At 37.1% G+C, this 14,547-nt stretch overlaps 1 protein-coding gene across 1 annotated transcript in view; it reads left to right on the top strand.

The window, feature by feature from the left end:
• Positions 1 to 14,547, top strand: part of EFEMP1 (EGF containing fibulin extracellular matrix protein 1) — a 52,880-nt gene that overhangs the window by 13,953 nt on the left and 24,380 nt on the right. Inside the window, 4 exon segments of the mRNA XM_032216204.1 lie at positions 572 to 659; positions 1,570 to 1,618; positions 3,080 to 3,139; positions 3,142 to 3,318. Of these exon segments, the coding sequence (XP_032072095.1) occupies positions 579 to 659; positions 1,570 to 1,618; positions 3,080 to 3,139; positions 3,142 to 3,318 (367 nt within the window). The 5' untranslated portion in view covers positions 572 to 578.

Here is a 14,547-nt window from a genome sequence, read left to right as displayed (position 1 = left end):
GTTTCCTTAACTTTTTTCTTGTTTTTAACATTTTGGAAGAAGCTTTTTTTGTTTTGGTTTTTTTTTTTTTACTTTGTGGCAAGCCTTTCTTCATTATAAGGCCTTAGCTTTCCTCTCTTCATCTTTACAGGCTTGGGCTATTTCCTGATATTCTGCCTTAGTTATGTCCCCCTTTTACATTTTTTATACTTATCTTTTTTGTCTTTCAATTTGTCAGAGAATTCTGTATGCAGCCATGCTGTTTCTTTTGGAGCTGTTATTTTTCTTCTTCATTGGTATTGTGCTGGACTGGTCTTTTGTAATCTCATTTTCAAAATTTCCCAAGATTCTTGAGTTGGTTTTCCCCTTGAGGATTCTCATCCATGGAATTCTTCCCAAGCTCTCTCTAAGTTACATTCGCCTCCCTCCTAACTAATTGTTTTATGTTTTAGTAGGGTTGACATGACCTTTACCTTTAGGGTACCTGTAGCAAACACAACAGGGAAGTGTAGAGATGTCCTCAGATATACCCGATATGTTTATATGAGTATATATCAAATATTTTTAAAAAAATAATGCTTTTTTTTTTTAGATTCATCATGGTCATCTTTGCTGTCCTGGCTGCTCTGCTCCTTGCTACAGGACACTCACAAGAAGCAGATGAAACTATCACATTCACGGGTAAGATGGTATTTTAACAAAGAGAAGAAAGAGAAAAAAACTTAGTATGTTAGAGTGTTTTCAAAAATGTTGTTTTTTATTCATTCAGAGAATCTGTGATTTTCAAGGAGTGGATGTGGAAAAAACCTGCTAGAAAATAATTCTGTATCTAAATCTCGTTTTACTAGATAGTTATTATTTCAGTACCAAAACAGCAGTTTCCAATCTGCTGCTGTCTTTGTGAATGGATTTCAATTCTCATTAGTTTTATTATTTGATAACTATGAGATACTTCTTAAAGATACAAGATTCCCTACTAATATCACAATTTTGGGAACATAGCATCCAACATTGGATGGAGGAGGATGCGCAGGTGGGAGAATAAATTCTAAAATAATATACTGTAGCCTCTGTGGCATCTTTAAAATGGAGAAAGGCAGAAATTGAAACCTTGGACTTTTCCTAGATAAAAATTCTTATCTGCCATTCAAATCTAGAAGGCTGGTCTAGGTTAAGTGCTACATGGTTCTGACTTAGATGAGAGGTTTTAAGTAAGAAATAAATATGTAAAAAAATATTAAAAATACTGAACTACCTAGGAAATAATTACATGGTGCATTAATGATAGATAATCTTTGATTCTTCAAATAAATCAATTGAAGGGTCTTGTAAGTATTATCAACAAAATTTCAGGAAGATCATGCAGCAACCTAGATGTTAAAAAGTGATTCGTGGAATATAAAAAGATTGAATTGAGAATTCCACAGTGATATGTTTGTTAATTGCTGTGAAATAATTCTTTCAAACTCTGGAGGCCATTCCTATGTAGCAGTAATGTGATGAATGGAAATATGCCAGTTCATCAATCATTTTGTGGCTTAACATCAGTGCATTTAATCTATTTTTCTTCATTTTTTGTTTTCTATGCAGCAATGCACAGATGGTTATGAATGGGACCCCATCATGCAGCGATGCAAAGGTACATTGGGTGTGCATTAATAGTTTCATATCTGTCAGAAGTACTTAGAAGCCAGATCTTGCATAGTAAAATTTCCTCTGTAGTTTCCCCAGTGGAAGCTTTTTATAGAGAAAACAATGGGGGAATCTAGAGGTTTTCATATATGCAAATTTGGAGATATATCTTTAATAGCAGTAGTTGTCCCAATTATCTGTGTTTTGGGTCACCTCCTGATATGTTTTTTTTAATTTTTGATCTAATGAGAATGATCCACAAGGGTTGTTCTCTTTGGATCATACAAATGTAAAATTTTATAAAATGCATACACGAGGCTGAACAGTTCATCAGTCCTGTCATATTTGATATGAATGATTTATTTAAATAATTTATATGGCTGCCCAACTCATTAATAGAAACTTGTTAGCTAAGGATGATTAAAACATTAAAATAAAATATAATAAAACAAAAAACAGAAGCACATTACACACAGCAAAACCCAGACCACACTTCAAATATATTCCAAATCATTGCAAAACAGGCTTATATGGTAGAGGTCATGTTTTCAAGGTCTTATGAAAGACTGACAGGGTCAGGACATCTTAATCTCAGAGCATATGCTGTTCCAAAGGGAAAGCACTTGATAGAGAGGATCTGCTTCTTGGATCCCACAAGGTGACTTGTCTCATAGAAGGGATCCAAAACATATCCATCTTGCCAGGTTTAGTGGGACAGAGACAAATGGAGACCTGGGACAGGGGGAGGGGTTTCTGCAGATAACCAGACCTGTACCATAAATAGCTTAAGAGATGGTTGCAACACCTGAATTGAATCTGAAAGCCTGTAAGGAGCCCAGTGGAGCTTGCAAAATTAGAAGTGTTACATGACCCACCTCTGACCCATGCAAGGCAGATTAAAAGTCTCTCAGTACCATCCGTCTTGGACTCCATTGCTTTGACAAGAAAGCTACTATGTGGCAGGAAGATGGCACACCCGCAGCATCTCATCTCGAATCCTCCTGATGACAGCTGATTAGAAAATGTGTTCCAGAACTTCCACGTCCCTTCGTTCTTTTATTCTAAAAATAATTTGAAATGTTGCAATAATTAATACATCTATTTCTCTTTTCCAGAGTGGTGTTCATCTTCCTATAGTTAGGGGGTCACTTAACTTACAAAATCAAATATATATTTACGAGTGGAACTCAAAATCCAAATGCTCGCCTGTCTTTTGTCTATATCATCTATATGTAGGGCTTCTAATATTACCTGTTCAAAACCATAGACATATCCATCTAAAAAGGAACATGAACTTGTCATCTGATGCTGGCTTAATTTTATTTCTTCATTCATCAGTCCACTTGTTATTCTAACTATTGATAATTTCCTGAACACTACTGTTTACTTCAGATTATTAATCTTGACAAATAACACAGAGCTCACTATGATTAATAATTGCTTTTCTTTTTGTCATTACTGATCACAGATATTGATGAATGTGAAATTGTGCACGAAGCATGTAAAGGTGGAATGAAATGTGTTAATCACTTGGAGGATACCTCTGTCTGCCCAGAACAGCCCAGATTATTGTCAACAACGGCCAAGAACAAACAGCATCAGACACTGGTAGCAGAAATGGTAATCCTATCCGCCGGACACCTCAGGTACCATCTCAGATACAGTGTGCAGCTGGGTACGAGGCAAACGATCATAATGTGTGCCAAGGTAAGGAGGCTGTTTCACAGCTTGGTGAAAGAAAACTGGAGCAATAAATGTGGCCATAGTGTATGATGAATTTAGGGGATAAAAATGAATGTAGGATGACATTAATCAGAAGTGGTACAAATAAAAATGATATAATTGATATTGTAGCATGCCGTTGAATCATATACCTGCATTTTAATACTGCAGCTCAAGACACTATATACTAAGGAATTTCAAAATCTAGAAACCAGATTAACATCCTTACCGATGGATAGTCTGCCACATAGAAGATAGTTGGCACTGATCAAAGTACATCCTTTGTGTTACAGAAAAAGAAAAGTAGTATGGGAAAAGTGGGAGATTTCAAATACAAAAAGAGCCATAGTTCAGATACTGAAAGAGCTGTGATACAGTGATACAGTGGTTAGAATGCAGTATTGCACCTGACTCTGGCCCCTGCCTGACGGATTGACTCAGGCTTTCATCCTTTCAAGTTTAGTAAAAGGAGGTTCCAGATTGTTGGGAGCAATATGCTGACTCTGTAAATCACTTAGAGAGGGCTATAAAGCTCTATGAAGCAGTATATAAGGCGAAGTGCTATTGCTAAAAAGTTGAGTTATCCATTGAAATGGTTGGATAGTACAGTCAATATGGAATTAGTTTCTATGATGACCACAGATTCAGATAGTTTTAAAGGTGGATTGCAGAAATTCACAAGGAAGTAATGTATCAGCAGCTGTCAGTCAAACTAGCCAAAAGGAAACTGCAAGGCCAAACTTAATATATATTAGACAGAAGATGGGACAAAGAGTAGGGAAGGTATTGCTGGGCTTTCTGAAAGTATTAGACAAATCCACTGGGAATTTCTCACAGGGGATTCATAGAAATTTATTCTGGGCAACCTCTGTGTGGATAAGCATGAAGATTAAAAATGAAAAATCATAATCCAGACAATACATTTAAAAAGCAAATAATTTTGATTTATAATGTATTTTATATGACACTCTCCTGTCTTAGAATATCAGTTAATAGTAATAGATCCTTACTATGGTAATTGATTAATAGTAGTACTGTAATGAGTAATTAATCCTTAGTCTCTGCAACATATAAAGGGTAAGTGTTCAGAAGTGGAGAATAGGAGCAGAGAGGTGGAACCAATATTTGATACTTTGAGAAAGGAGGCTGGCCCATGGAAGCAGCTTAGAAATAATGCCATGAGCTGGGGATTAGAGTCAGTTATTTCCATTGATCCTTAATTTATAGTATATAGTATCCCCAAAAGACGTGATTGGCTGGAATCTGAGCAACGTCAATCAAATTAAGATCAACCTCTATGGATGGTGGGCAATATTTACTTTCTATATTCATAGGTCATACAGGCCTACCACCTATTATGCTCTCATTTAACTATGGGTCGTAGTTGTATTAGTTTTAAGAGGAGTTAATGCACTTAGTTTGGGCATGATAAATCATTTAAAGGCAAAAGCTTGAGATTTGTGAAAATTATTGGGGTGTTAACTGCAACTTATTTTAATTTTAATTAATTTCTGCTTAATTTAGAAAAGTGTAAATTAATTTGAAAATGACTTTTTGTTAAATAAGTCTGGCACTGTAAATAAAGGTACAGAGAAACAAACTACAGCAATATAAGAGATTTTTTTTAATATTGCACTAGATAACCACTACCCACTATAATTAGATGAAAAGATACAAGTTTTGTGTTTTGTTTTTCTCAATTGAAGCCAAAGAATGAAAATGAATAGCCTGAGATTTGGATGGGTTTGTTGACGTTTGCTTGGATCCCCATTGGCTTTTCTTCAACAAGTGTTTATGAATCAAAAATGGAATTTGGCTCCAGGTCTTTTCTTTCACAAAACGATACACACACTCAGGGAACAGATGTTGCACTATTTATACTAACAATAAAATGGGAAACAGCCTCCAGAGTTTCCAACAATATTGCAACCCTTATTCCTAATTGTGCAACCTCAAAAAATTGCTAAGTCCTGGGAATTTTGGAGAGAAAGGTGATAAAAATAGATTATGTACTATAAACACTAATGAATGTTGTGCATTGGTTACCTTTTTAAAATGATGGCAAGTTTTAACCTGGATCCAAATGCACAGATATGAACAAAAAGTTAGTGCCAAAGCACCATAGGATTGCTAATACCAGAGATCAGAGTACCTGATCCAAATTCAATCGTAGAACCTCTGCTTAAAGGTCTAGTAAATGGGAATTATTATCCTCTGAGCCTCTAGCATAGCTTGTCACTGGGCTAGATAAATGGATAGATAATGGATAAATTGTCCATTTACATGGAAAAGGTCCAGAAAATATCAGAAAGTAGGTAAAGAAGTGCCTACAATGTAGACAATGTAGATTCAGCCAGTGGGGACAGTCCTGGGCCACATAGTTCAATATAATAAAAGGCAGTTCCACATGTCATTGTGTCAGAATCATTTCTTTAAAAAAAGCTAGCTTTAGATTAAAAAAACAAATTTCCTTTCCTTCCCTTCTCATCCATTCCCTTCCATTCCATTTCAAGCTTGTGAGTTGTAGCCCCTATCTACATTGTACACTTTTATTGATTTTCAATTAATTGAACAGTAATGTCCTCCCCCAAACGCACTCTCCTCAAAAAAGTATCCTGTGGAATTTATGTTGGCAGGGATTGGGAGACAAGCCCCTAATCAAACACCATCAGAATAGAAGGAATAATTGCTAAAATAGTTGAAATGTGTGACATTATCATATTAATGGATGTTTTTCTTAATTGCTTTGCAATATGAAGATGAAACTTCAGCATTATCAGCTTATCCACGCTATAGTGCCCATACTTGAATAACCTCCAGTGAGAGGTCATGTAATTATGAGCCATGGTGGTGTAGTGGTTACAATGCAGTATTGAGGCTAATTCTGCTGACTGCCAGGGGTTTGATCCTCACTAGCTCAAGGTTGACTTAGCCTTTTATCCTTCCCGAGGTTGGTAAAATGAGGAGCCAGAGTCAGCAATATGTTACCCTGTAAACTGCTTAGAGAGGGCTGTAAAGAACTGTTAAGCTGTATATAAATCTAAGTGCTATTGCTATATAATGCTCTTCATGTGGGCTGGTCTTGACACTCTTTGAAAGCTTCAGTTAGCTAAAATCCAGCTGCAAAACTTCTGGCTAATTGCTTCAGGTGATGTATTACATCTGTTGAGAACTTGGATTGACTACCTATTTTTTAACAAATTCTTTTCAAACTGTTGATGTTTATATTTCAAGCTGTACAGACAAATCTGCTGCCATACCAACCATAGGGTGAGAAGAAGGCTGGTAGGATCGAAGTTTCGACAAGGGGGAAAATATAATAGCAATAGCACTTAGACTTATATACCGCTTCATAGTTTTTACAGCCCTCTCTAAGCGGTTTTACAGAGTCAGCATATTGCTCCCAACAATTTGGGTCCTCGTTTTACCCACCTCGGAAGGATGGAAGGCTGAGTCAACCTTGAGCCTGGTGAGATTTGAACTGCCGAATTGAATCTAGCAGTCAGCTAAAGTAGCCTGCAATATTGCACTCTAACCACTGTGCCACCTCAGCTCTTATGGGAGATGAAGTGAACTGCTCTCAGGAAATTGGCATATTTATTTATTTAGTAAATCTATAGGTGACCCATTTCATATACATAACTCTGCAGAGTTCACAATTAAAACAAAGAAAAAGAATTAAAACAACAAAAATACATAAAATAGTAGCCAAGAACACTCATAAACACTCATAATGAGCTCACCTGTGCTACCAGGGCTATTAAATGAATTTGGGGATACCTTTATATTGTTGATAAAAATAGGGAAATTTATGGTAGAAATAAATGTTAGTAGAAAAGTAATATTAGTGAATATATGTTGAAAGAAGCAAAAAAGTGTGTGTGTCTTTTAGATAAGTGAGAATTGGATAGGTCAAGAAAAATCAGAGTACTTAAATCCATGTGGTAAAAAAGAAGAAACAGTCAAGAAGAGGAATGAATAGGTGATAAAATGCATTGAAAGCAAAGGTGGTATTCAGCAGGTTCTGACCAGTTCTGGAGAACCGGTAGCAGAAATTTTGAGTAGTTCAGAGAACCAGTAAATATCATGACTGCCCCTGCCCCCGTCTATTCTCTGCTTCCTGAGTCCTAGCTGATAGGGAGGGAATGGAGTTTTTACAGTATCCTTCCCCTGCCACGCCTACCAAGCCATGCCCACAGAACCAGTTGTAAAAAATTTGGAATCCCACCACTGCATTGAAGTATATTTGGTGTATAGAAAGATTAATCAAAATCAAAGCTGTTTTTCCTGAAAGTTAAGAGCATGATGAGCTCTTAACTTTTGTTAATAACTCTTAATGTTAAGAACATGAAATGCATGGACAAGATAAATAACAGGCTAACAGTTGTTAATAATCAATTCACATACAAGAAGCAAAATAGTAGAAAATGTTGAAGTTACACAAGTCCTTGAAAGCTCCACTAATTGTTCGTATAACAAAATTACCGCTACAAACATATGATTTTTTTCAATTACAAAAATCACACTTCGATGGAAAATGCTAGTAACATAGAAAACACTGTAATCATTGTACAAGAAATGAGAATAAATATGAACCAATTCATAAAATTTTGTTTTTAGTCAATGGTTGGAAATCTTTTTTGATTTCCAGCTGCAGACAATATCTCTCGAAATTCAAATGTTAAAATCCTTCCAAAAACTCATTTGCAACTGATGTATATATTCTAATAATTAGAATGGATAAACACAAAAAATGTGTACATATTTGAGAAAAATGTATTTTCTACACCGTGAAGAGTTACATTTTACCTTATACAGTGAAGGCTTGTGTGAACTAAAAATACAAAAGGGATTTACAAATTATAGAGTGATTGGGCAGCTTGATCTACACGTGGTAATTATGAAATTGCTTCTATATTAATTAACATTTTGTGTTTCATTTGTGTCATGTTGTTGCTCTCAAACTATAGTAAAATATTCTCTTATTGTAAGTCTAGGGGGGCTATTTTCATTTTTTTTTATGTATAATTAGATAATAGTGTGCCATAATAGTGAAACTGAAAAAAGATGGAAAGCAAATTGAGCTAGTCTCTTATTTTTATAAATTACAGTGATCCAATAATAGAATATCTTTGAGCAAATGGAAGGCTTTTCTTCTCATAACAAAAGATCTAATGAAGTAGTGAATTGAGCAGTGCTAAAATGACATTAAGATGTAGTCATCCATAATATTCCATTTGGCTTTTCACTACTATGATCAGGCTATGTTGAACTGCCCCACGTACTGTATTTGGGTTGTGGGTTTTTTTGTTTCTTTGTCTTTGTACTTTGGCACAGCTTATTGATTCCCCAAGCCTGCCCATCTTTCTGTAAGAAGGGCACTTTTTGGGATACATGAAATATGAAAAAGTGATATGGTAACAAATCATACTTAATTTACTTTACATAATATGCTTGCTTTGTTTTGATCTAAGGATTCCTGATGTTTCACTGTTTTGTGCTCAGCCCAATTGTTATTACAAAATGGACAACTATATCAATCTTTTAAATATAAATAAATAAAACTAAAGAATTGCCTGAATGCTGCAATCCAGCAACATGGTGTGTGAATTTTTGTGATGAAGCTCATACAATCTGCTGACATTTGAAATCTAAAAGATCTGTTTTAAATCATTGAATTTTAAAATAAGACACAATAAAGCAAACAATGTTTAACAACAATTATAAAAGGATTAAAAACAGTTCATTAAAAATACCAAGGAAAGCAATAGCTAAACCTAAAAGCAAATCAGTGGTGGCTGTGAGGTATGTCCTATATGTGTCCAGTTGTTTTCTGGAAGAAGCTAATGTAGAGACCACTTGAAAGAAAGTTCCATAACTGGGATACTAAAATAAAGAAGGGTGTACTTTTGGCCACACACACACACTCTTTTGAGTCAGTGTTAATCCCTTCTCACTCTCTGCAGTCTTTTTGACAAGATTTTCAGAAATGGTTTGCCCTTGCCTCTTCTTCATAGGAATAAGAGAGAGCGAACACAAAATTAGTGGACCAGAGGAATACCGTCGATATAGTTTACTTGGACTTCAGTAAGGCATTTGATAAGGTAGACCATAACTTACTACTAGATAAAGTAGAAGAATGTGGGTTAGACAGCATCACCACCACATGGATTCGTAACTGGCTGACCAACTGCACTCAACGTGTGTCCTCAATGGAACTGCATCTACATGGAGGGAAGTTGCTCTGTTTTAAGCCCAGTACTCTTCAACATCTTCATCGATGATTTGGATGAGGGAATAAATGGGGAATTCATCAAATTTGCAGATGACACCAAGCTGCAGGATAGCCAACACTCCAGAAGATAGGCTCAAGATACAGAAGGATCTTGACAAACTTGAACATTGGGCACTATCTAATAAAATGAATTCAATGGTGAAAGAGTAAGGTTCTACATTTAGGCAACAAAAACGAAATGCACAGGTACAGTATAGGGGGTACTTTGCTCATAGTAGTAACTGTGAGAGGGATCTTGGAGTCCTTGTGGACAACCATTTAAATATGAGCCAGCAATGTGCAGCAGCTGCCAAAAAAGCCAACACAGTTCTAGGCTGCATAAATAGAGGGATAGAATCAAGATTACGTGAAGTGTTAATACCACTTTATATGCCTTGGTGAGGCCACACTTGGAATACTGCATTCAGTTTTGGTTGCCACAATGTAGAAAAGATGTGGAGACTCTAGAAAGCATGCAGAGAAGAGCAACAAAGATGATTAGGGCCTGGAGACTAAACATGAAGAATGGTTGCAGAACTGGATATGTCTAGTTTAATGAAAGAAGGACTAGGGGAGCCATGATAGCAGTGTTCCAAATCTCAGGGGTTACCACAAAGAAGAGAGGGAGTCAATCCAGAAAGAAGCAATGGGTGGAAGCTAATCAAGGAGAGAAGCAACTTAGAACTCAGGAGAAATTTCCTGACTGTTAGAACAATTAATCAGTGGAACAGATTGCCTCCAGATGTTGTGAATGCCCCAACACTGGAAGTCTTTAATAAGATGTTGGATAGCCATGTCTGAAATGGTATAGCGTTTCCTGCCTAGCCAGGGGGTTGGACTAGAAGACCTCCAAGGTCCCTTCCAACTCTGCTATTGTATTGTATAACACACAGCTGACTTCATGTCTAAGGTAAGACTAGAACCCAGTCTCCTGATTTCTAGTTGGTGCCTTAACCATATCCTAAACTGACCCTCTTTCAAGAATAATAGAAGCATATTAAAGAAAAGTGGCCCTAGTCTTATCTTTGGGATTAAGCAATAAATACAGCTGAAAGATCTCTTGTGAAATGCATTGGGCACTACATAATTGGAGAGGGTGAAGTGCTGGTGATCTTCGGGTCCCAATCAGTTCACATGAATTAAAGCTGGAGAAAATTGAAGATGCTGAAAAATAATGGGGCTTCTTTAAGTAAAGATGCCTACATCTGACTCTATGTATGCAGCATGATTATTAAGTTATTTTCCACAGCGTGAATCTCTTGTATACTAAATCAGACAGTCCAAGTCAGATGCTTATGAATTTCAAGTGTTAAACAGTTTCTTCCCCCTATATGAGTACTTAAGATTTGGTAAATGCGGATATTAGGAAATCAACCTGGAATACCTTGTATCAGTGGTGGGATTCAAAAAATTTTACTTCCAGTTCTGTGGGCCTGGCTTTGTGGGCGTGGTGTGGCTTTGTGGGTGTGGCTTTGTGGTCCTGGGAGGGGAAGGATACTGCAAAATCCCCACTCCCTCCATACCCCACTAACCTTCTTTCCAACTCCGTTCTCCTGTTCAGGGCAACAAAAGAACATCAGCTGGGAGGCAGCAGGGGGCGGGGCCAGCCTATTTCCCAGTTCTCCAAACTACTCAAAATTTCCACTACAAGTTCTCCAGAACCTGTCAGAACTGGCTAAATACCACCTCTGCCTTGTATGCAATGTATGCATAGACATCTCTTATTGAGTTATTTCTCTTATGCTCACTTCGGTGTAGATTTTAATCATAACAGCAGCAGTTCCACAAGCAGTTATATTAATTATTTTGTTGCAAAAATATTGAACCACAACTCTTTGATTATGGCATGAACCTATTTTTAAAAAATTCCTGAAAGATTCTTCAAGTATTGACTTACAGTGGTTCTATTTTTCTGCTGATCAAAGCTGTCCTTTCATAAGACTTTGGAGCTGCATTGCACAATGATGGTGAATTTCTCTTTGCTTTTGTTGGCAACCAGTTTACTTACCATTGCACCCAGTTAAAAATTACAGAACTAACATCTAAAGTATATGTTTGTTTCTTGTGTTATTTGAACCAAAGCTTCTTAGTAGGTTTCAATTAGGAGTAGTAGTATCAGACATAAAGTCAACTGTGAGCTGATTTTATTTATTTAAGTATTCTAACTGAAATACTCACTGTAGGTCCATCTTCGGACACTTTTTGTGAGGCTGCAATACTATGTTATTTTCTTCAGAAATAAAGCCCTTTAAATCTTTATCTGAAAGACAGTTTTGTTAAATACAAAGGAGCTACCTTTTTGGTAAATGAGCATAGGGTTACAATCAAATCCTATGCATGTTTTTACTTTCAAGAAATATCATTGAAGTGTTTGTGGTAAATATTTAATTTAGTAGAATTGTCTTCTAAGTAAACATCGAAGTGAAAGCAGTGGTCATTTCTGCATCTTTTGGGAGAAAAACACATTTAACTGCATGTTGTCTGAAGAAGTATTTACTTGTCCCGTGTTTAAATTACTGCCAATTTGTTTTCACTGGATTATCCGGAGTTCACTTATTATAGAAAACAGAAAAAAGATCTAACCCAACCATTCACTACTTTCTACCAAAGTCACTTAAAAAAAAAATCCTTAAGGGTTAAACTTTTTTTGACATTTATCTCTATATTTACCAAATCAGAATATAATATCGTTGCCTTACTTTAGAGAGATGGGTGAAAAAATAATAAATAATTTCCAAGTTCTTTGAACTTTAATTTAATAATCCCAACCAGCACGATTGGTGATTTTGAGAAATGAGGTTATTTCCCATTAAGGAATCTTTGCCAGCCTTAAGAGTCTTCTAATCTTATTCATTTGAGTTAAAGTCCATAAATTGATCATGTCTTTTTCAACTTTTTATGCTTATGCAAAATATTTATCCTTTAAATAATGACTATTGTTCACTTTCATGTAAGCTTTTCCAACAAAAATGCCCCCCCCCCCAATAACCCTGAAGAAACCAAACCAGAGGTGGGTTCCTACCGGTTTGAACCAGTTCAGCCGAATAGATAGTAACTCAACTGGCCACACCCCCGAACTGGTTCTATGACACCGCCATCTTGTTTTTTGCTTCTGCACATGTGCAGAAGCAATTTTTTTTACTATTGTGCATGCGCACATAGCATGCATCAAGCGCGCAAAGCAAGCAAACACAAAGCACATCCCTGAGCAAACCGGCAGTAACGGAAGCCGGAACCCACCTCTGAATCAAAAATTACTGTGGTGAATGAATCAAGTAAACAGATCAGTACTATAGGCAAGTAATCTCTCAGTTGTGACCTGGGCTACTTACAGCAGAAAACTGGTAAAGCATACATATTTTACAGAATTGTTTTAAGAATTGATGTGCTAATATAGTGCAATGGCCACTATCTCCTTTTTGTGAACCCCAGAATTTCATCAGACCACCACTGCCAAAAATCAATATTGTCCTTTTGGGAGACAAATAAACCTGCAATAAATATGGGCTTAGTTACAATAAATAAAGAAAATCTCACCACAGGAAAAGACTATTATTGAGGCATAATGTAGGAAGTTCATGCTAGCTCTAAATTCCTTTAATACATCTCATGCTAAACCTACTTAGTAAATATCCTGATGTGTTCTGAAATGCTCCCTATTTTGCACACTGTTCAGATTGTCAGCTCGTGACATGAATAAACCTCAACTACATTCCTTATCTAACCAAGGACATACCTACCTCTATGCTAGAAGTGTGCTAGAGGATCACATGGACATCGTTGATGGGGGAAAATCACCCTGGCTTGTTCCTGGCTGAGCCCTTCAAAGGCATATTTTAAAGCTGGAACAGCATCAGGAATCTACTTATTTACTCAGGGAGTTGTAGAGAAAGGAACCTGCTGCCAAGAGATAGCATGATTGCAGATGGAAAACAATATCCTGGTTCAGATAAGTGTTCCTCTTTTGATAGCTGTCACTGAACTCAGCTTGAACTTGAACTGTATTTGCAGCCTGTAAACCACAATCCTCAAAAGGCCCGGGGATTTCTTCAGAGGGAAAGTTGGGGGCTTGAGGATAAAATTAAGTTGAGTGGGGGGACAAACTGTCAGTTCAGTGTGGTAGCACCTAGGCCAGAGCTCCAGGTAAAAAGGACCTTTTGGATGGCAATGAGAAGAAAGACCTAGACCCCTGGAAAAGTGCTGCCAGATTTGGGAATATGGGCTGGAGCAATGATGACAGTGCCGAAAGCATGCGCATGCACCACACCCATAATGCAATGCATGCGTGACTCCACTCCACCCCCACGCATGCACGTGCAATACTCCCCGTGTGTGCCCCATCCCCCACACATAAATGTGCGCCTCCTGCATACGCCCTGTCTCCCACGCATGCACAGTAATACCTGAAAACCAGTTGGCCGGCAGGAGGCATGCATGTGCATGTGCAGCGGAACTGAGTTGGGGTGATAGCTTGGGTGCCCGTAGAGAGGGTTTGCATGCCATCTGTGGCATGCATATCATAGGTTCACTATCACAGGGCTAGAGGGACAGAGTAAGGGCTGAAAGGTAGCTTCCTATATAAAACAGTTTACTCAGCTAACACAGTAAGAAGCTGTGTTACAGCTACATCTCTCAATAGTAAATTCTCCCCTTTCCTCTCTATCCCATGAATCACCAGTCACTAATGCAGACAGCCTCTGAGTCATGGCTCTTAATATTAGTACTTTTGGCACATTCATGCTACAGGTTTAAACAAGCACAGCTTTATTACCTCTTCTCGGGGAATTCTAAGAATTTTATTTCATGGGATAAGAAAACAAGGATTTCTGAGGGCAAATTCTCTACACCAATTCTCTGGATTCTTTAGGGAAAGCTGGAGAAACAAAGGAAATCAAAAGATAACTCTGAAATATGTTCACATTGCAGATGGAGATATAATG

Source organism: Thamnophis elegans, chromosome 4 (genome assembly GCF_009769535.1).
Source record: "Thamnophis elegans isolate rThaEle1 chromosome 4, rThaEle1.pri, whole genome shotgun sequence".
Classification (NCBI taxonomy): domain Eukaryota; kingdom Metazoa; phylum Chordata; class Lepidosauria; order Squamata; family Colubridae; genus Thamnophis; species Thamnophis elegans.
This window is presented reverse-complemented; position numbering and strand designations above follow the sequence as displayed.